This window comes from Stegodyphus dumicola, chromosome 3, assembly GCF_044657685.1.
Source record: "Stegodyphus dumicola isolate Sdum_Otavi_A_Nest chromosome 3, ASM4465768v1".
NCBI lineage: Eukaryota > Metazoa > Arthropoda > Arachnida > Araneae > Eresidae > Stegodyphus > Stegodyphus dumicola.
In genome coordinates this window covers 115,092,408-115,115,676 of record NC_140770.1, presented here as the reverse complement: position 1 = coordinate 115,115,676, position 23,269 = coordinate 115,092,408, and the positions used below count along the sequence as shown (strand labels likewise).

The following is a 23,269-nucleotide window of genomic DNA, read 5'->3' as shown; positions in this document are numbered from 1 at the left end:
AAATTTTTGAATCTGAAAATAAAGAAGACACTTCTCTTATTTCTACCTCTTTCCTCAAAAACTCAACTAAGTGCTCTATATCAAATGATTCACGTGATTTACATTGTCTATTGTAATACAAATCTAGCTCTTCTATAATTTTTTGTAGTATTACCGGGCAAAGTAAACTACCATAAGTGCCTGCTGCAACACCTAACGTCTTTAATGATTGAATTTGAATCTCAGTCATATCATACATTCTTCACAATGCTGGAACATTCACACATGTCTTAACGGAATTGATTATCGACAGTTTATTCATGTGCGAGTTTATAGACAAATCTAGCCTTACAAATCTTTTTTTTAACAACTTAATTGATTAATCGTTATTTTCGTTTGTTAACAAAAATCCCGAAACTGCTGATAAGGCAGTACCTCCTAAAAATGTTTTCAGATACGAAAACTTCTTAACTTTACTTAAGGAATTGTTATTATGAATAGCTACTTCGTAGGAATTCCAGAAATCCAACCAAGAGCTTCAATCGCCATAAAACTTTTCAATACTTAATTTCGGAAGCTTAAATACACTACTTTCGTTTCTTACTTTGCGTTGTTCCAACCTAACATTTTCATTAACCCGAATTTCATTTTGTGAAACCCTGTTAAAAGCACTTTCTATATGCCTATCTAGTTTTGTTTTCCATTAAATATCGAGTTCCTGATATTCTTCACTCTCAGCAATTTCGTTTTCTAACTCATCTATACCGATTATCACTTCTATTTCACTATCTAAACCCTTAAGATTCTTTATCTTTTCAATCAACTGGTTTCTTTGATCATAAAAATCATCAAGTTTTTGTTCTTTAAATTTCACTGAAAGGTTTATTTATTGCATCTTCAATTTTTGTCAAAAGATTACAAAAAAGCTGCCTAATGCAGTTTCGCTTTTGCCTTAACCTTTCAACTCTTTTCAACATGTTTGCATAAACTACTTCTGTTTTCAAAACTAAATTTTAAATCAATTTACATTAACTAAAAAATCAGATCACCACTATAAATTCAAAACTTCCTATCACATACAAAATCATAGCACTTCAAGAACTGTTTCATGGTCGTGAATCAGAAAGTTCCACGTTCTATCAGAAGGTTAGCAGTAATCCCAAATCATGTTCGGCGTTCACCAACAATGTGGTGTTTTTGTTTTGAAGTGTTTAGTTATTTAATTCACAGTAGTTGTCTTTTGATTATTTATTGAAACAGTAACAACAAACATGATTTAAACAAATATGAAATATCATACACGGCACAGTGCCGGATCTATACATCTTACCATATCATCATTCCGTTCTGTTCCAACTGTATCCCCCCCCCCGTCGCGGGAAAAGTCAACATCAGTTTATCTCTTTTAGGAAATTTTAGTTGGAACATGGTGCAAGCAAATCAAGTGTTACTGAATACAATCAGCTAATCACTACTGAATCTTACATATGACACCAATTGTATAAACTTCCAAGCTTCAGAGCAGAAGATAATAATTTTATTTACTTTTTAATATCATATACTTAACTCAAAGTTAATTTTGTAAAACAGAAATAGTGGAAGATCTTCAGAAATCTTTATTTGATTCGGCCCACCACGAATACAATCAGCTAATCACTACTGAATCCTACATCTGACACTAATTGTATAAACTTCCAAGCTTCAGAGCAGAAGATAATAGCTTTATTTATTTTTTAATATCATATAATTAAATCAAAGATAATTTTGTAAAACAGAAATAGTGCAAAAAAGATTTCTTCTTCAGAAATCTTTATTTCATGTGGCCCAAATTCGAATCTTAGGTAATCTAGCTATGACCATATTAATAATGGAAAACTTTCTTCTGAAATTTTTGCTCTGATAAAAGTTATGCATTTCTCTTTGCAGATGTGGTATGAAACTGCTAAACATGACTTGAGATTGGCACAGCTTTTATGTCTAGATGCTGGTGCAAAGTATCCTCATCTGTCCAAGTGTCATGAAATGGGAGGATCTCAAGACTGGAGACATGCTGATAATGTATATTTTTTCACATATTTTATTATGTATAATGCAGATGTATGTATGTTGGCTCAGATAATGGGCAGAATAATACTAATAACAATAACTCCTAGCAAAATTTAATTTTATGTTTATTGAATATTTTTAGCAATGCTAAATTTTGATTTTAATTCAAATTTCAAAAAGGGGAAGAAATGCTTTATATTGAGATAGCTTTAAAATTTTATCATTAATAAATAATATGACTCTTTAGAATAATAGGTTATAAGAAGTAAAAATGAAATTTGCAAAAGCATATCAGATTTTTAATTTTTTAAGGAAATATGCAGTATATTTTTTTGCCAACTTTATAAATATATTTTTCAATTTTGACAGCATGTGTAGATGCAATCAAAATTTAAAGGAAATTTTACCCTTGAAGTCAAGTTTCATTCATGATTATATTTTTATGAGCCTTAGATCCAGTGTCCTGGGGCTCCAAATATTCATTGACTAGATGCTAAATTTTAATCCTATGTGTCTTGACTTGAAAGCTATATTCATACAAAACTCTTTTTGAATCAGATAATTTTTTCTGTATTGTTAAATTCTACTTCTTTTACAGTATTAGCCTTCATAATATAGTTTATAGTATGAGCATTACAACTTTTATAATGAATAATATCTCTATTTGATTATCTACTGATTCAAGGGATAAGCTTAACCATTTTTTAAATATTTATATTGTAGATAAGTGATGCATCTTTGTTTCAAGTAAAAGCAGATATCCTTAAGCTATTTGCAAAGGATTAAATGATCATAATAATTAAGAAACTATTTGCAAGTATTTTTTTGTCTGATTATTTGAAAGTTATGCTCTTTCTCCCCCTTAAATTTTAAGTACTTAGAAAAGTTAATTCAGTTTCTTTTTTCCTAATGTACGACCTTGTAATATTAACTTGATGGTAAAATTTAATCATATCACCATAGGTATCTCCTCAGAGAAATCACTATTAAGTGGATTATATGGTATCTTGATTTCAACAAAACAAGCTAATTAACTATTTATAGTAGTTTTATTTTGGATAGTATTATTTAATTTAAAATTATTTACAAAAATATGATATATTCTTTTTGCATACAAAATAAGTAATGATATTAAATTTTACAGATGAATTCACCCATATATAATACTGCTGCTGGATTGTGCCTTGGGTGTAGTAGGGAATCTGCTGGAGAATATGTTATTCTCTCTATATGCAGCCAGTCCACATCTCGTAAATGGAATTTGCTCTTTCATGCATTACCATGATATCTATACCTCCATTATCTCCCTGTGATATATATTCATAGTTTTACCATATAGTATTTTGATAGTTTGTACTAAATTTATAATAGTGTATTTACTAAAATATTAATGTTTCCTTCTGACAGATCTGATTTGAAGATATTTTTGTGATTTTTATTCTTTTAAAACAAACCACATTGGAATATAATCATAGAAATTGAGTTAGTATTTTGAACAATCATGTCAGTATTTTGAACAAGTGTTTGAACAATTTCATTGTTTTAACTTTTTTGTTTTGTTGTATTCTAGTGTTTTATTGATCTGGTAATTTTAAAGTTTTTATTATTTTAAATGGTGGTTTATAAATTATTTCATTTCTTCCTATACAGTTTGCTCATAATGTAAGAATGCTATGTGATAAAATTTATAAATTGATTCTTACTTTAATTTTCAGTGAAATGATTTTATGTTTGTTGATTGTATTTCATTTTGGCATTTTTAACTCACCATATTATACTGTGTGTAAAAATAGTGATATTAAGTATTTTCAAGAACAAAATATGTGTTATTTAATTTTTATATATGTTTTATTGAACATGAAGAAAATATGAACAATTTTTTGCTTTTTAATTTGCCCCAAACAATCTTAATATTTTATCTAATATTAAATTGTTTGTTCAGTATTAAAAACATACATACTGTGTATGTATTTTGCTTTGAAAAGTATTTTGTTGTACAAGTTAAAAATGTTTATTTCAAGCCTTAATTTATTTATGTTATATCATTTTAATGGAGACCATAAGCGACTGTTATAACGTTTAATCTGAAAAATAAATCTGAATGTAAAATATACACATGTTTTAGGTAATATATTAAAAAAGGTTTAAGAGTTTTGTATTATTTGTAATAGTGCTTTTAACTATAAACTTTGTGTCTAATATTTAGTGGAAGATTAAATGTGTCTTGTTCTAGCCTACCACCATGACTCAATTTTCTCTGATGAACTGAGTAATGAGTGGGAACATTAAAATATAGATATATTCTTATCTTTGATTTGAAAATGTTGGGAAGTAGGGTAATAGCGAGTGAACATTAAATTTTTTGAAAAAATAATTTCACCCCCCTTTTCCCCCAAAAGAGCTCATGAACTAAACTAGAAGGAGAACATTTTAATATCAAATTTTAAATTAGGCAAAAATGCCGCCTCAGGTTGGTTTACATTTTGAATAAAACTATTGATTTTGAGAGCTTTCAGACATAGGTTCCTTTACTTGAGAAGGCAAAATTTGTTTTGCCATTTCCAGATAAATCCACCTATATATGTCTGCATTCCTTCATAATCGATAAAATTATATTCAGAATCTTCACCAACCTAAGATTGCTTTTTTGCCCAATTTTAAACATACATAAATTGTTCATATTTCAAGAGTGGGTTTCCAGAGGCAAGATAGTAAATCTAGAGTTTTGCCTTGATGAAACTTCAGTAATTTTCAAAACAAGGAAATTGTTAAGAAATGGTCAGATAATGCACAAGAAACTATCCCAATCTACAATGCTTTATCTATGAAGTAAATTGTATCTAATCTCAGTATCACTCTATTTGTGAAATCTGCCTTCTTGCAACTTTTGCCTTTTCTCAAAGATTAGAGATGTTACTGAGAGAAACTCATTTTTTTATTGGTAGGTATGCAGAATTACCTCTAACATAGCATTATATGCATCTATAATCTAATTGAAGAAAGAATTGTTTTCAAGGATAATCAAAATCGAGCCTGAATGTTTATTTAATAAGAAATGAAAAAGAAAATGTAGGGTGCAGTCTTTTTATGACTGTGTTTGCATGTGTGCATGTGTCTGTCCCAATATTTCCAATAATTATTTATAAGTTTCAGACTCTGATAACTAATACAGTAGCATATACTATATTAGTACATACTTGTTCATAGGCAGTATTTATCCCAATATCTTGTTTAAATGAGAGATATTTTTCCCTAACGTTTCGTGTCCATAATATATAAATGCATATTTTTTAGCATTGATGGAGCATGTCATTAAAAGTTATCACTTTAAAGTATCTCACTTTATTTGCCAATAGTATCTTATTCAAGTATTCTGTTTGCAGAGAGCGATGTTTTAGAACAATTAATTTAAAACATAGTTATCACAATCTGTGTTATGAACAATTTAGGTTTAATTTCCTGGAAAATTTATGTAAAGTCTGTTAAAATTTATAGCATTAATGATTAATTTAACTGAGTTAGTTACTTATTTTTAATATTGATGCAATATTTTAGAATACTAATACTGTGTGTGTTAAAATTATCCTAGTAGAATATATTTGTATAGTGAGATGATTTTTGATCTAAAAAGTATATTAAAACTTATTAACTGTTAGAAACTGTCTTATATAATAGGCATTGTAACAAAATTGATTATAATTAAATTTTGTAAATGTATCATAAATTTTATCATAATAATACATAAAATTCTCATTCATATTTTTTGATGTTTTCATTATTATTAAATATTAAATGCACAGGCGAAATATTTCAAAAATATGAGAATCTTTTAGTGAAAATTTCTAGCATCTTTAAAAATAAAATAATTTTGTTCTTTTTAATTTTAAGACTTTTAAGTGCTTCTCTTAAAATTGAGCCTTAAAATTCTTAAGACTCAGTTTGAAGTCTCAAATTTTTAATCTAATCATTTAATATAATTCTTCAGTTTTTAAAAATTGAAGATTTTTTTTTAAACTTTAAAACTTAAAATAATAAATCTTCATAATTTTAATAGATTTGAGGTAGTATATGACATTTATCAGAGCTGTCAGCCCTCCCAGGTTTTTTCAGGAGACTCAGGATTTTTTTATTGTCAACTCTTCTAGTCTCACAGTGAATCTGCATCTATTTTTTTTTAAAAGTCTGTGTGAATTTTGATCAGCATAGAAATGTAAATCAAGAAAAAATGTGGATAACTGCATCCCTTCCCCCCAAAAAAGAGTAATTTTTTAAAGAAAATTTTTATGATAAATTCTTAAATAACTAAGGCAGCAATTACATTGTCATCTCTGCATGGCACTGAAATAGTGAGTATTCCATTTTTTCCATTTATTCCTTTTGGCTGAAAATGATGACTGAGATGACTTTGAAGCATTTTCTTTACATTTTATTTTAAAATGCATTTCGTATATGAAATATGCATGTACATGAATTTCTTTTTTATTATCTAGTCAGGTTTGTTTCAGAAGTGAAATATTAAGAAGTATATTTCTCTGAATTTAAAATGCTAACTCTTTTAACTGTTGCAAGCATTTTTTATGAGAATCAAATTAAAAGGTGCCTGTACCAAGTTGTTTAATATGTTGATTTTTGTGAAACATTCCATATTTTCAATATTATTTTAGTCTGCCTCCTTTTTCCCCTTTCTGATGTTTTTTAGTTAATGTAACAGATATTCTATATTAATGTAACATATATCTATATTGTTAAAGTATCATTTGTAGGCAAAGATATGCATAGTTCCCAAAGTTTTTCATTTTGAAGTTATTTCATAACTTGCTTCTTATGAACTGCTTGTTGAGAACAGTGTTTATCATGTGTATTTTTGATTTTCAAAAACCATTATGTTATGAAATCAGAATGTTGTTTTAAAAAGAAAAGGAAATCAAAAAGTTAATATTAATTTAAAATTTAGAGACATGATTATTTTATGACAAACACATAAAGACTCAGAATTCATTTTATAATAAATCATGAGATATCTTTGGTGATCATGAGTGGCCTATAAAACTTCAAGCAGTTCACTTGAAGGTGTGTTATGTCATTGTCTTTTGCTTTAAGACTTAAAAGGTTGCCCTTCAAGACTTTGTATTAACATTTTCTGAATTATTTGTACCAGTTTAGCAGCCAATATTGGTCAATATTATTTTCAATTGAATGGAATCAACTGTATCATTTTCAGCCCAAATTAGCATTCCTTTTGAAAGGTCTTTCTTGTTTCTAATGTTTAAAACATGAAAAACATTTTAAGAGTAAGATATGATAAATGCTGTGATAGGTGTGTTAAATGTTTGCCATTGTACCAGTTTTATTTGAATACAATGTTCATGGGTATGTGCCAGAGGCAAATCTTTTTGGTGAGAAATACAATATTCAATTTTTAAATAAAGTGAGTGACAAGGTATTATTTTACAACTAACTGTAAAAAAGGATGTGTCTTAGAAAGATAACATTGAATTAAGATATTGTTGCTGATCTTACTAGAAATTTGTGAATTATTATTTGTTTTAACTTTTCATTTTATTAGTGTTATTTTTTAAATGTAGTATATTTTTTATTACATTCCCTTTGATATATGAATGCTCTCTTTTAATTAAAAATAATATTGCATAAATTATAGCAACTTGTAATAGATTTTATAAATAAAATTTAAAATGAATTTTTCGGATATTTTCTAATAATTTGCATATGATTTGAAAGTTATAAAAATATATTATATATGATTTTTTTAAGTTATAGTAGAAATTGTAGATTATATTAAATATTCTGCTTGCCTGATAACAACTGAAATTTTTTTTATAATATTCTTTTTTCTTAGATTAAATAATTTCATAATTGATTGATTCATGATTGAGTTGTAATTTGTAACACTGCATATTGATTTAATTTTTATTTTGGAAAGAGCTTTGTTATGTTAATGAACTGCAGTATAAAATTAAATTTTTGATTGTAAATGCCATGCAATACAAACTTTTAAAGCATTTTAATTTTATGTGCCTAATGTAATTACAATATAACAACATTAGAAATGGAAATCTGAAAATATCTCTCCCTACTTCTATGCAAATCAGTTTCAGTTTGATTTTAATATTTTAGAATGATTAATTTCTGTCTCTATTCCAGTCTGCTTTCCTAGTTTCTCTATACATTTGTAAAACATTTCTTTATTGTTCTGTAATTAATATTTGAGTGGAATCCTCTTTACATGAATAGTCAGCCTGGAGCCTTTGGTGCTTTAATTCAATATTTGATATGCAGTCCCATTTGTATTAAAAACCTCTTTTTAAGTATTCTTTGATGGAAGTTGCCTTGAAACTTCCATCAGGATTTTTCATTAAGAAATTACCAACAACAGTCATTTGAGTTTGTTTGAAAACTTAAAATGAAATTTGATAAATTCAGGCCTGCTGTATAACATCAGTTGCCACATATCTAATTCTGTATGTTTGGGATTGTTATAATGTATAAAAATGTAATCACCACCAAAATTCATTTTCATTACACGAGATAGTGAATTATTAAAAGAAACATGAGCTTATGATTTATATTTCCCTTAGTTCTGAAAGAAAATGCTGATTCTTTATGTTTTTTAATGCTCTTCAAGTTGAAGGTCATTTAAACTTGGAGAATTTGTTCTTAGATTTTTTATAAACTGTTACTCAAAAACAAGTTGTTAATCCAAGTATAGAGAGTTGATGTCTGTGATTCATTATGCAGTGATTGAGAGGTATTAAATATTCTGATAATGTACTGCTGCATAGAATGTGGTCAGACTGAAACTGGAGTTTGAATAAAAATTCAGTTTTAAAATGTTTTAAGATTAGCTTCCTTTCACGAAAACCCGCATCTGTAGGTTACAAACTGTTATCTGTATCAAGTATGCAATGATTTTTTTTTATCAAACAGTGAGATCAGTTGGCCAAGTAAAATTTCAAAACTTTGAAATAAATTGCAATGAAATAAATTTGCCTTTGAGGAGTGCATTCATTTTGTTATCTTCTAAAAATTATCTGCTGCTGAATAATTTTTGTTTAAAAAAATATATACATCCAGCTTTCTTACACTTACTGGATTTAGAATGAATAATGATTTCTCCTTGCTTCCCAAGTTTGTTTAAAACTATAAAAGAGCACCCTTGTTTTAAAATCCTGCTATTAATATATTCGAAGCACAGTTGCTATTTGAAAAGCAGCGTTGTGTAAACAATTTCTGTACTTATTTTGCATGTCCACCAGTAAAAATTATGCAATGAACATTTCTAAAGGAAGAGATTGCAGGAGAAAATTAGTAGAGTAAGAAATATACATGATTGGATGTGTTAATTTTGTATTCTATATTTTAAAAAAGCCAATCACAGTTATTATTTAAAACTTTGAACTTAGTTGTTTATACTTGCTTTCATCTACTAAAGTAGCTCTTGCCAGTAACCTATATTAGTGACTTCTGGGTTTGAAGGTCTGAATTATATAAAATGCATTGTCCAAGAGTAATCTAAAATAATAAATGAAGGAGGCACTTTTGTTTCTGTGCAGAATATTTCAACGAGGAGGTGTGTTATGTCATTGTAAAGTATCAATTGAGAGTAATCCTCTCAAGGACAAAAATTAATCCCCTCTTCGAAGTTTAAATAACTGAGTTTGTTTTCAGACTGAGGATCTTTGTATTGTTTTTAATGGAAAAAATATTTCATACATTAGCAATCATAATGTATAAATTTATTAAAGAAAATGTTTTGTTACTTTTGCTGATGTCATAAAATGTAATGAATTATTACAGAATACAATCGTAAATGTTTTTTTTTCTCATATATATATTTTTTTCTTTCAACAAGAGATTTTAAATTATGTAGTTGGTTTTTATTTTAATACAGAAACATTGTTATTAATGAAAGGAAATTAATTAAAATTTATTCCATAACACTAATGCTATTTAATTTTTTTATTATATTTGTGATAAAGCCCCTTTATATTTCATTCCCTTTGTCTCAATACGTGTATTGCATTCCTTATAATTTTCTTTTTATTGATACCTGAATAAATAAGACTATAACTCATAAATGTGAAACAATGGAATTATTTTACATTTTGAATTCTTTATGCTAATTTACCCTGAATTTGAAGTAATGTGACTGTTTCCAGAATCAATGATTTCTTGCCATACAATCTGGTAAACAGTTACTTTACTTGCTCAGCTGTTTGATAAAGCCCTAAGACTCAAAACACAATTTTGCGTTGATATGCTTTAAATGTCCCATTGTAAATGCATTGTTTGACTTTTCATTCAAGTCTGTTGTCATTTTGGAAAATTTTATATATATATTTCAAATTTAATCTATTGGTTACTGATTAATAAACTAAGCTGTTTAAAAACAATAGATGTAGTTCTTAAGGATATTATTTAAAAAAATGTTAATATGCTTTAAATAAAAATTCATTTAGTTTATGATATATATGTAATTAAAAACATAAAATATTTGTATTGACTTGCATTATGTATTTTTTTACTTTTCAAATATATAGAAGATATGTAATGTTGTCATATTAGTCTAAATAAATATTCATGTAGTAGCCTATAAAATACTTTAATATTCCACCTGAGCCATTTGTATCAATAATCTCTACTGATGAACTTTATTAAACTTTAAAAGAGCAATTTTGGGCAACCATTAGCATCGAAACTGCCCTTTTTTCTTTTATAATTTTTCTTATAAATTTCATCAATATTGCTGTTATAATATTGCTCAAACTAATATTCTAATCGTGGATGCATTTTAAAGGAACAGCTTATTATTATTATTTTTTAAAGTTTTCAAGTATATTTGAAGTTTAAACTAAGACACTCTCACAAGCATTACTCACACATCTTAGTAATGATCAGGTGCTCTTTTTTTTTTTTTTTTTTTTTGCTTTGTTTATCTCTTACGTAATAAATAATATTAGTAAGATCAGCATTCGTAACTTGATCGTGTTTCCCACAACACCATTCAGCCACTTTTTTCAGTTCATAGCATGTGTTATTTTCAGCTTGCTTGAAAAGGTTTTGTGCATTTTAAATTTGTGTCATTTTTAATTTTTGAATTCCTAGACTCATTTTTTCAGATATTAAATGGTACTATATATTTGAAGTTTTGACAACAGTGTAATGAAATCATTATAGATTTTGCATGTCGAATTCATATATTCTTTGAGCAATAAAATCATTTAATAAAACTGTGTAGTGTATATTTACAACATACTTTTGTTGCTTCCATAATTCATAAAATTAGCAGATGGATATTATGAAATTCTTTTTTGGTTATGTGAACTGAGAATAAGTTATCATTAAAATATCTGTATTCAGCAGTTCTGAAAATTAGCAATTGCTTGTGTCATTCATATGCAAGTATATTTAACATTGAAATATAAACAGCAAATATTAATATTGAATGTTTAATGTGTGTGGTAAGGAATCAGCATTGAAAATCATTCAGAAGCATTGACTTTAAAAAGTAAATTTAAAACATGAACTTGTATTTTTGTTTTGCTTTTATAAATTTTCAACCTTTAAGTTGTTAGGATGTTTACATTATCTTTAGACAAAAAATAAAGTGCATTTTTTCAAGTTAAAAATGTTTCAGTTTTAATTACTAAGTCATGAAAGTTTTTAAAACTTTTTTTTAGTCTCTCTGCATTTTAAGATATATTTTGTGATGTGAATGAAGAATGCATGTAAATTAATAATTATGTCCTCATTAACAGCTGCTTAATATAGTCTTAACAGTTAATAGTCCTATTCCCCAATTAGTTCAGTGTTTTTCATTTTCTCAATTCTCATTTAGGAGACCTTGTATAATTATAAATTTATGAACTATGAGAAAAGGTACATAAGTACATTACTGATGTTTAAAATTGCTATACCATGAAGGTAAATATACAATAGAATCATATTTAATTAAGACACAATAACACGCCGAATAAATACTAATTCAGAAGTCAAACAACAAAAATCAGCGTTATACCTACAAAATTTTCACAGGACTAGTTTCGATGGTTTTACCGAACCATCATCTTCAGCTGCAAAACCGCAAATGAACAAGATAGGAAATAATGATTAGATAAGATAAGAAAGCCTGGACAAGAATAAGCAAGTTTATTCACCAATGTCCCAGTGGAGGGTGCATTAAGATGTCTAAAAACCAGACTTCGCGAATTTCATTTCTCTTGCATCGAAATTGAGGAGCTAATTTCTCTCACTCAACTCTGTTTGAAACAAACACATTTTGTTTTCCAAAATAAATATTACAAACAAACTTAGGGATTAGCCATGGGAAGCCCCCTCAGTCCCATCCTGGCTGATATCTACATGCATTATTATGAATCAAAATTGTTTGAAACTTTAAACTTCCCGGCATGGTTCAGCTACGTAGACGATACTTTTACCCTGTTTGAAGGTAATAAAGATGATTTAAATAAAGTTCTTTCAACAATGAATTCTATTGATCCTGCTATTCAGTTCACTTTTGAACTTGAGACTTGCAATTCTCTTCCGTTTCTCGACATTCTGGTCACACGTAACACATCCAACTTCAGTACTACAGTTTACCGTAAACCTTCATTGGTTTGCCTTCCACCACACTTTAAATCATGTCATCCGACTAAACAAAAGTTAGCTTCATTTTATTCCTATGTTTTCCGTGCTCTTCAAGTTTGCTCCTCCAAACTAGCCCTTGATGAAGAACTAAATTATTTAAAAGCAATAGCTATTGACAGGGGCTTTTCACCCAACATTATTAATCAAGCAGTTAAAAAATTCTCATCTCAACACACTAAAAGCCACACTCTTATTTTAGGAGATTATAAAAATTCTGTTGTCATTCCCTTCTTTCCATCAATTAGCTATAAAGTTGCACATATTTTGCAGAAATTTAACTTTCGGGTTGTTTATTCTCCCATCAATAAAATTCCAACTTCTATACTCAAGGACCCCATTCCGGATATGAATTCCTGGGGTATTTATAGGATTCCTTGCCAGTGTGGTTTAATTTACATTGGCCAAACTAAGAGAGCCTTAAAATTTCGCGTCAAAGAACATGAGGCATATGTTAGAAAAAAGGAAACACAGAAGTCTTCTGTTGCTCAACATTGTTGGTCCGAAAATCGCACTTTCAATTTTTCTGCTGCCAAAATTATTCAAAAAACATCTTCCATTGGAGAACTGGATTTTCTAGAGGCATTTCACATTCATAAAAATCTTTCTGTTCTAGTTAACGATCCTAATTCCAATCCAAATTTGCCTTCGGCTTTTAGAGAAATTATGTTTTAGTTCTGGTTTCGCCAAAAGATGGCGCCACTTGCTTATTCTTGTCCAGGCTTTCTTATCTTATCTAATCATTATTTCCTATCTTGTTCATTTGCGGTTTTGCAGCTGAAGATGATGGTTCGGTAAAACCATCGAAACTAGTCCTGTGAAAATTTTGTAGGTATAACGCTGATTTTTGTTGTTCGACTTCTGAATTAGAATCATATTTATTTTACAAATGCATTATAATGGAACTAACTATGGCATGACTAGAAATTTAGATAGTTATGAGATACAGAGCATGCAGAAATTAGAACTCTGAGCCCTGTCTTTGTCAAAAGTAGCAGCTATTACATTACCGGACTTTTGATGCTTATTGCAGATATTGAAGGTCATGCATTTTCAGTTCAGTGCCAGTGTTCATATGTAGTACTTACTGGTATGTTTAATGTCTTTTTCAACCATTGATCAGACGGTGAAAAATCCGGAGAATTTGCTGACCTACGCTGAATTTAAACGTGATGTGTTACATGACTAGTCTTGCATTGTCCTGCTGAAAGGTGGGGTGAAGGAGGGTCCAGAGATATGGTAAGGTCACAAGCATTCTTCAGTGATGTAATGATGACTGATCAAAGTACTAGGTTTGTACTTTGATCAGTCATCATTTCTAGGTTTGTGGAATAAAAATGAATGAGATATATACCAGTGGCACCACATGCCATCAATATATGCAGAAATTAGTACTTTCAGTCCTATCTTTGTCAAAAGTAGCAGCTGTTACATCACGAGACTTTCGATGCTTGTTGCAGATATTGTTGTCCATGTGGCTTCAATTCAGTGCCAGTGTTCATATGTAGTACTTACTGGTGCATTATCATGTCTTTTTGAACCATTGATCAGACGGTGGAAGTTCTAGAGTATTCACTGACCTATGCTGGATTTAAACACCCTGTGTTGCATGGGAATATGCAGTCTTGCATTGTCCTGCTGAAAGGTGCAGTGAAGGAGGGCCCAGAGATATGGCACGGTCAGGAGCATTCTTCAGTAATGTAATGATGACTGATCAAAGTACTAGGTTTGCGGATTAGAAATGAGTGAGATATATACCAGTGGCACCACATCCCATCAGTACAGATGCTGGACCGGCATGCCTATGAGGAATGCTAGCTTCCAACGTTCTCAATGTCTCCCTCCATAGGTTTGTTATGAAACTGTAAGGAGAAGTGAAATTCGTTAGAAAAAAAAACCGTGTCCCGCCATTACGACGTGACAATGAAAGTCGTTATGTTGTTAAATGTACCATTGAAGGCTCCTATTCCTGCCCTGTAGCATCAAGAAAAAAGTGATGGTTGCCCTGCTGACAATATAGGGTATGACAGATGTCATCGCACCCTACGTAAGGATACTTTGTTTCCTGACCCAGGTTATGTGATGTTTCTGACGGTGATGAAGACGAGATGTGTTTTGCCGAGTATGGGCCGCTGAGATCTCATACCTCATTCTCTATGGCCTTCCTGGATTTCTCAGTGCAAATTCTGATTACAATCACTGGATCTTCACTACGAGTTGCATAGTACAATAATCCACAGTTTCAGTAGTCTACAGTTCTGTGGCTGAATTCTGAAACATGATAGTGAACTTTTTCTTATGCAAAGAATCACCTGCAACAGAAAAAACAATGAGCAATCACAACCCCCACCCAAATTGACATTTTAGTCAGCTTATAAATATTGCTTAGAAGTGTAATTAGTCTTGTCTGCAATGTGCATATGGCATGACATCCCAGGCCTTTCTTACAAATTTCAGGTTTGGTGTGTGCTTGTTTCATGGCCAGTAGTGTAAATAGAATTTTATGTCGAAGTTTAGATTATGGTACAATTTAAAGTTAAGGGGAAGGCTAATTTATGTTTGTAAATAGTTAAAAATTTTGCTTATGACAGTATAAAGTAATTTTGATAAATTTTTAACAATTATGATTTGTAATGCTTATCTTGAAAAAGGATGATAATCCTCTTGGAATGAATTCCTCTCCCTTTTTTAAATGTAGATTTTAGTCTTTTTAACAAATAATAAAAACTGAATATAGAAGTTTTTTGGTTATTTATTATTGCTGTGAAAAATATTTTTCTTTTCCATACATCACTGAACACTGGTACATAGAACAAAATTCAAATCCCGGTGAACAGGCGTGGAAGTGTGCATGTTTTCCCTTATGCATGACATGAAAACCAGTCGCAATGAATTTCGCTTAGGAAGATAGCCCTAGTGAATTTTGTCATAACTTGTAAATCCAGCCCCCTTTTATTCGAAAGTCAGCGGTCGAATTGCTAAAGCCGAGTAAGGTATGTTTGGTGTATGTTGGTACCTGGTGTATGTTTCTGACAGTTCAATGATCATTTTGCAGTCTCCTTTATGTATGCAGTGTACATACGGACCGGTTTCCCGTTAAAGATTTTTAAACACTTGTGCTAGTCCATAGGCATGTTGTTCTGTGGCATGATTAAATAGTCTCCACTATTTGCTATAATTAAATAAGTCAGTGTAATACAGTCTTCCAAAAAAATTTTTTTTTTTTTTTCCATTTAGGATTATATGAAATACTTAAATGAAGTTTGTTTCTATAGACACGAAGACTGCATTTATACTATTCTTGGCTTTTAAGTTCGTCGATCTTCTGATATTTGAGACTAAAGTAAGTTACGCAAGTGATAACTGGCAGCTGTTCACATTTCAAAACTGAAAACTCCTCTCGGGAATACGTCATTTCAGTTTCAGTCGTTAATAGCTCTAGTTCAAATAAAGTTCAATATTAAGATTTCTTATTTTCTCCACAATATAGTTTGTTTTTATTCTCACCATGTTTAGCATTTTGGAAAACATGCTTGTGGCTCAAGTTTTGGTTCTAAATTTTACTACCATACGCAGTAAAATGTATAAGGATTTATGCATGGAATTTATATATGAGTTGAGACGAAAGTATGCAAACTAAAATATGATTCTTGGATATCGGAAAGAAAAATTCCAGCCCTTTTTTGTTGTTATTTATAGCTGTAAGAGAATAGTTAAGAATTTTTATTACAAAAAAAATGTCAGAGACAGTAAAATTGCACAAATTTGCCGTTTTTAAGTTAAAAAATTAGTTTCTTCTTATAGCTAGACATTTTGAACCTAATCTTTCTTTAGCATAGTATTTCAAAATTTCACTTTTTTAAAAATAATTAAAGCGAAATCTTATTATATGAAAAAATCTGCAAAAAAGTTAGAGAAAGAACTATAAAAACTCATGTAACTTTAATGAGTTTACAACTTAAAACGTGTTAACTTGCACAAGATCCCGGCGAACGGGATCACTGTATAGTGTCAGTCACCCATACTGACTGTATGAGTGTTTTCCCCCATGGTTAGTGGTTTTTCCTCTATTTTATGGTATGATCCATAATGTCATTTATGAAGAATTTTATTATATACAATAACTCCTACTTCTAACAAGGTGTGTTATTGTGTTCAGCGTGCCAATTTTTTCCAGTGCGTCTTAGAAAAATGGAAATTTTTGCTACTTCATTTACTGAAAATACTTAATAAAGCCTTAAATTAAAATAAAATCTCAAATCCTTGGAATAACGTGTCATGCACAAATGATCTATTTAAGAAAAAATAGTGCACTGCTTCGTCTTAAAAAATTAAGTCTTCTCGTTATTAAGCTGTGAAGTCGTATATATATCTCTTCTGAAAGTGAAGGTTGCAGCATAGAAAGTACGGATCGCCAGGTTACTTGATGTGCTGAGTTCATTAAAATTTTGCTCATCACGAAAGACATACGTTTTGGAATGTCCTCCATCATCCAACCACCTCTGACTTTTAATTAACAAGCACTTTCTAAAACAATATATGATAACACATGCTACAATGTGCGATATATTTATAAAGACAACACATTCCACTCGATGGGAGGCATACTTTGTATGACTCCAAAGTTTGTTGTTGTCGCAAGTACGCACATTGCTCGGTTGAAGCATGCACCTTCAGCAAGAAGTATTGAACGTGTCGGAACTGTTCCAATGAAACTGATGCCCAACCTAAAAACTCCTATATCCGTCAACCCAAGAACCGTAAGATAAGGTAACCTAAAAGACGATATACCAACTCTCAGGATGACCAGACTGGTCCATTCGGAGGAAAATCGAGGTAGCACCGAGCATTAAGCGGCATCAACTTCATACACTAATTCATTGCAGCAAATTCTATCTTTTATATCTCTTTTTCATAGAAATCCGCCGCTCAAATTGACTTATTTTTTTCCGAATAATATTCCTCTAAAACTTCATTCTTTCTTTTCTAGATGAAGCTAATCTCCGAAAATGTCGGAAAACAGCTGAAATAATAGTTTATATAGACAGAAAATCTTTAATTACTTTGACCTAAGAACGTTTTCTATGTAAATAAAATTTTGGTTCAATCATATTTTCCTTTATTAGTGATTCTCTATTAACTCGACTACGCAAATTATGGCCTGTGCAATGCTACAAACATACAAGCAACAAATGCCCACTAACATGGTATCTTAATGACATTCTACAACTTAGAGCACAAAATTATTCATTTCACTTAAAATACGTAAGTTTTATTCACAATTTGCAGATGTAGCAATGAAAGGAATAGCGCGATTTCCCATAAACTAGTCGCTCCGCTGACCACATACCTCAAAGATGTTTATTGATTCAATTAAAGTGACTTACACATAGAAAGCATTCAAAAAGTAATTATTTTCACATATATGACGTTGATATGAGGAAACTAACGGACAGTTAGAAGTGCGTTTTTCACGGAGAATCCAAAAGTGGCGTTTTTCCAGCTCGCTCTAGTGGCATCGCAAATTGTTCGAATATTAAACTTAATATATGCATTTTAAAACAAATTTTGTCTACTTTAATTTTGTGAAGAGTGGTCATCTTCAAAAAATGCTTTTTTGACTTCTAAGCGACAAACTGAAAGAATTGCCAGAAATTTGAGGGTTTTCCTCCCTCGATTTTCGTTGTGAAACCGGCCAGTGATGAGGTGGCAAACCTGAAATTCGAATTCAGCACTACTAAAAACATAAAAAAGGTGAGAAAAAACTTCTATACTTTTTTCTTGGGCAAACCTACGTTGACAGGACAGAATATCTTCGGGGAAGACTTTTTTAAGGAATCTAACTTTACACAATTTAACATTACACACAGGAAAATCCACGACAGCTCTTATTACTCTTCGACTATTAATGGGATAAAAAGAATTCGATTTTCGCAATTTATTAATATATTTGTTTCATTTCGTTTCGCCAACAACGGACAGCTTATTTTCCAAGTAAACGCTCATCAGCTTATTACGTCCTATCGACAGATGTATATATAATTAAGACACAATAACATGCCGAACAAATACTAATTCAGAAGTCAAACAGCAAAAATCAGCGTCATATTTTCAAAATTTTCACAGGACTAGTTTCGATGGTTTTACAAACCGCCATCTTCAGCTGCAAAACCGCAAATGAACAAGACAGGAAATAATGATTAGATAAGATAAAAAAGCCTGGACAAGAATAAGCAAGTGGCGCCATCTGTTCATGAAACCAGAACTAAAACATAATTTCTTTAAAAGCCGAAGGCAAAGATGGATTGGAATTAGGATCGTTAACTAGAACAGAAAGATTTTTTTGAATGTGAAATGCCTCTAGAAAATTCAGTTCTCCAATGAAAGATGTTTTTTGAATAATTTTGGCAGAGAACAATTGAAAGTGTGATTTTCGGACCAACAATGTTGAGCAACAGAAGACTTCTGTGTTTCCTTTTTTCGAACATATGCCTCATGTTCCTTGACGCGAAATTTTAAGGCTCTCTTAGTTTGGTGAATGTAAATTAAATCACACTAGCAAGGAATCCTATAAATACCTCAGGAATTCATATACGGAATGGGGTCCTTGAGTATGGAACTCGGAATTTTATTGATGGGAGAATAAACGACCCGAAAGTTAAATTTCTACAAAATATGTGCAACTTTATAGCTAATTGATGGAAAGAAGGGAATGACAACAGAATTTTTATAATCTCCTGAAACAAGAGTGTGCCTTTTAGTGTGTTGACATGAGAATTTTTTAACTGCTTGATTAATAATGTTGGGTGAAAAGCTCCTGTCAATAGCTATTCTCTTTAAATAATTTAGTTCTTCATCAAGGGATAGTTTGGAGGAGCAAACTTGAAGAGCACAGAAAACATAGGAATAAAATGAAGTTAACTTTTATTTAGTCGGATGGCATTATTTAAAGTGTGGTGGAAGGCAAATCGATGAAGGTTTACGGTAAACCGTAGTACTGAAGTTGGATGTGTTACGCGTGACCAGAATGTCGAGAAACGGGAGAGAATTGCAAGTCTCAAGTTCAAAAGTGAACTGAATAGCAGGATCAGTAGAATTCATTGTTGAAAGAACTTTATTTAAATCATATTTATTACCTTCAAAAAGGGTAAAAGTATCGTCTACGTAGCGAAACCATGACGGGAAGTTTAAAGTTTCAGACAATTTTTATTCATAATAATGCATGTAAATATCAGACAGGATGGGACTGTAAACATTCGCTTATCCCATCTGCTGCGAATTGTGCCAGATTATATGCTCTTCCCAAACTTCATAAAAGTGGTATTCCTTTCCGCCCTATTGTATCAAATTTAGGTACTGCCTCGTATCCATTAGCTAAATATTTAGTTTCTAAATTTTCAACTTTATTAGACAATAACATGTACACCATAAAAAATTCAATAGAGTTTGTAAAAAAGATTAAAAACATTTGTCCTAGAAATTTACTCATGGTTTCTTTTGATGTAAAATCATTATTCACCAATGTTCCAGTGGAGGGTGCATTAAGATGTCTAGAAACCAGACTTCGCGAATTTCATTTCTCTTGCATCGAAATTGATAAGCTAATTTCTCTCACTCAACTCTGTTTGAAACAAACACATTTTGTTTTCCAAAATAAATATTACAAACAAACTGAGGGATTAGCCATGGGAAGCCCCCTCAGTCCCATCCTGGCTGATATCTACATGCATTATTATGAATCAAAATTGTTTGAAACTTTAAACTTCCCGGCATGGTTCAGCTACGTAGACGATACTTTTACCCTTTTTGAAGGTAATAAATATGATTTAAATAAAGTTCTTTCATCAATAAATTCTATTGATCCTGCTATTCAGTTCACTTTTGAACTTGAGACTTGCAATTCTGTTCCGTTTCTCGACATTCTGGTCACGCGTAACACATCCAACCTCAGTACTACGGTTTACTGTAAACCTTCATCGATTTGCCTTCCACCACACTTTAAATCATGCCATCCGACTAAACAAAAGTTAGCTTCATTTTATTCCTATGTTTTTCGTGTTCTTCAAGTTTGTTCCTCCAAACTATCCCTTGATGAAGATTGGTGTTTGGTGTATTTAATTATGGCAAAGCACACTAGGGCTATCTGCCTAAGAGGAGGGATGCCTTCGTGGAGGACTTTCTAAGGGAAACTGGCTCGTATACACGTTACAAATGGGGAAAACCACGAAAACACCCATGCAGCCAGCCCGTTCGCGGGATTCGAACCTCGGACCGAACTACCAGTGTTCAGGGACTTTACCGCTCGGCCGCTGGTGGGTTCCTTGATGAAGAACTAAATTATTTAAAGAAAATAGCTATTGACAGGGGCTTTTCATCCAACATTATTAATCAAGCAGTTAAAAAATTGTCATGTCAACACACTAAAAGGCACACTCTTGTTTCAGGAGATTATAAAAATTCTGTTGTCATTCTCTTCTTTCCATCAATACAGTTGCACATATTTTCCAGAAATTTAACTTTCGAGTTGTTTATTCTCCCATCAATAAAATTCGGAGTTCCATACTCAAGGACCCCATTCTGGATATGAATTCCTGGGGTATTTATAGGATTCCTTGCTAGAGTGGTTTAATTTACATTGGTCAAACTAAGAGAGCCTTAAAATTTCGCGTCAAGGAACATGAGGCATATGTTCGAAAAAAGGAAACACAGAAGTCTTCTGTTGCTCAACATTGTTGGTTCGAAAATCACACTTTCAATTTTTCTCTGCCAAAATTATTCAAAAAATATCTTCCATTGGAGAACTGGATTTTATAGAGGCATTTCACATTCAAAAAAATCTTTCTGTTCTAGTTAACGATCCTAATTCCAATCCATCTTTGCCTTCGGCCTTTAAAGAAATTATGTTTTAGTTCTGGTTTCATGAACAGATGGCGCCACTTGCTTATTCTTGTCCAAGCTTTCTTATCTTATCTAATCATTATTTCCTGTCTTGTTCATTTGCGGTTTTGCAGCTGAGGATGGTGGTTCGGTAAAACCATCGAAACTAGTTCTGTGAAAATATTGAAAATATAAGCTGATTTTTTTGTTTGACTTCTGAAGTAGATGTATATATGTTGCACATTCTGAAGCTATGTCCCCTGAGGAAAGTTTCAGAAATGCATGAGGATGCATAAAAAAATTATTATTTCTATTGTAAGAATTATGTTAATTTTATTAACAGTTAAATTTTAAGTTCCTTTCCTGTCAAATTCTTAACTTCAACTTACTACTTCCGGCCAGAACGTAGTTTTGGAATTTGCTGAATATTTAATGAGAAGGAGCGGTATTTAAACCACGAAGTTACTTACTGAGACAGAGAGAGTATATGCTGCTAGTATATGGATTTCCTCCTTTGTATGATAGCTGGTACACACCTTTCATACAAAAGAAATGGTACTGTGCATCAGCAGCTGTAAAATCCTGCATTGACTCTATACGATGTATAATGGAACGTTCCTAGCCATCATTTTGCTCTCTCTCCACCCTTAATCCCTTTTCTGCTACGTCTAATTTTTCACGAGGTACGCAGGAGGCGCTTATCTGCTTGCTTTTTACTTGTTTCTTCGAGGAATTTAATAATACCTTCTCACCACACACGAAAACTGTGGGTTTTGAATTTAAACTCAGGTATATGTGAGCGTAATTTATATGCATTAGTATTCTCTTTCTTCCTTTTAACAAAAGCGACAAACAGTTTTTCATTAGTGTACTGGTTTCTACATTTTTCGTGGACCTCGATATGTGTGCAACTTTTAAACAAAACTAACTTCCCATCCTCTCGGTTTTTACTGGCTCCAATAAAAGATTTCATACCCTTTGGCTTCACTACAGCTGTCCGTGTTTCATCTTTCAACGAGCGTCACATGTGACACACTGAAATAATAAATGGGTGCATAAACTTCTCAGTTTTAATTCTCTGATCCGCAAGGCCGTATATATCCGGCTTAGAATATTTTTTATAATGTATGTAAATATATATATAATGTGATATTTTTAATGCGTAGTCGTGCTGCCTGAGTCGAAAAAGGAACAGATGACGCCGACACAAAATGAATTTTGAAGAAGTTCCAGTATTTATTTTCACGCATATAAAATCATCTTAGTAGATAGTTATCCAATCATAATGAAATACGGTTACGCCTTTGTACACTGATTTTAAAAGTAAGACGTAGGCATTTTAGAGAGGACAGCATAAGCATCGCAGATGTCTTTGCAGGGTGGAAACCAGGGAAAGGAATGGAATGACGTAGCTTATTGTGCCAAAAGTATTTATACTAAGTCTGACATATAAGTACAGTTAATCTGTGATTGGTTAATTTTAGGTTGTTACCTAACATAGATTTCGCATTTGGGAGAACAGATGAATTTAGGGGGACAGCACCAAATCAAGAATAGTTAAATTTGAGGTCACCAATTATTTTTAAAGCAGCTCTCGTATTTTATAATATCTTACATATTTCCCCCTTCAAAGAAAAGTCGGGAGAGCAGGGTGGCAGAAAAGTATTACTGAATTAGCGATTCGAGAGAAAGTTTATTATAC

At 31.2% G+C, this 23,269-nt stretch overlaps 1 protein-coding gene across 1 annotated transcript in view; it reads left to right on the top strand.

Moving 5' to 3' along the window:
• Pgant35A (polypeptide N-acetylgalactosaminyltransferase 35A) overlaps positions 1-11,273 on the top strand; it is a 72,904-nt gene extending 61,631 nt beyond the window's left edge. Inside the window, exons 10-11 of the mRNA XM_085813208.1 lie at positions 1,906-2,037; positions 3,170-11,273. Of these exons, the coding sequence (XP_085669334.1) occupies positions 1,906-2,037; positions 3,170-3,310 (273 nt within the window). The 3' untranslated portion in view covers positions 3,311-11,273. The remainder of the gene's footprint in view (positions 1-1,905; positions 2,038-3,169) is intronic.
• Positions 11,274-23,269: the final 11,996 nt, after the last annotated feature.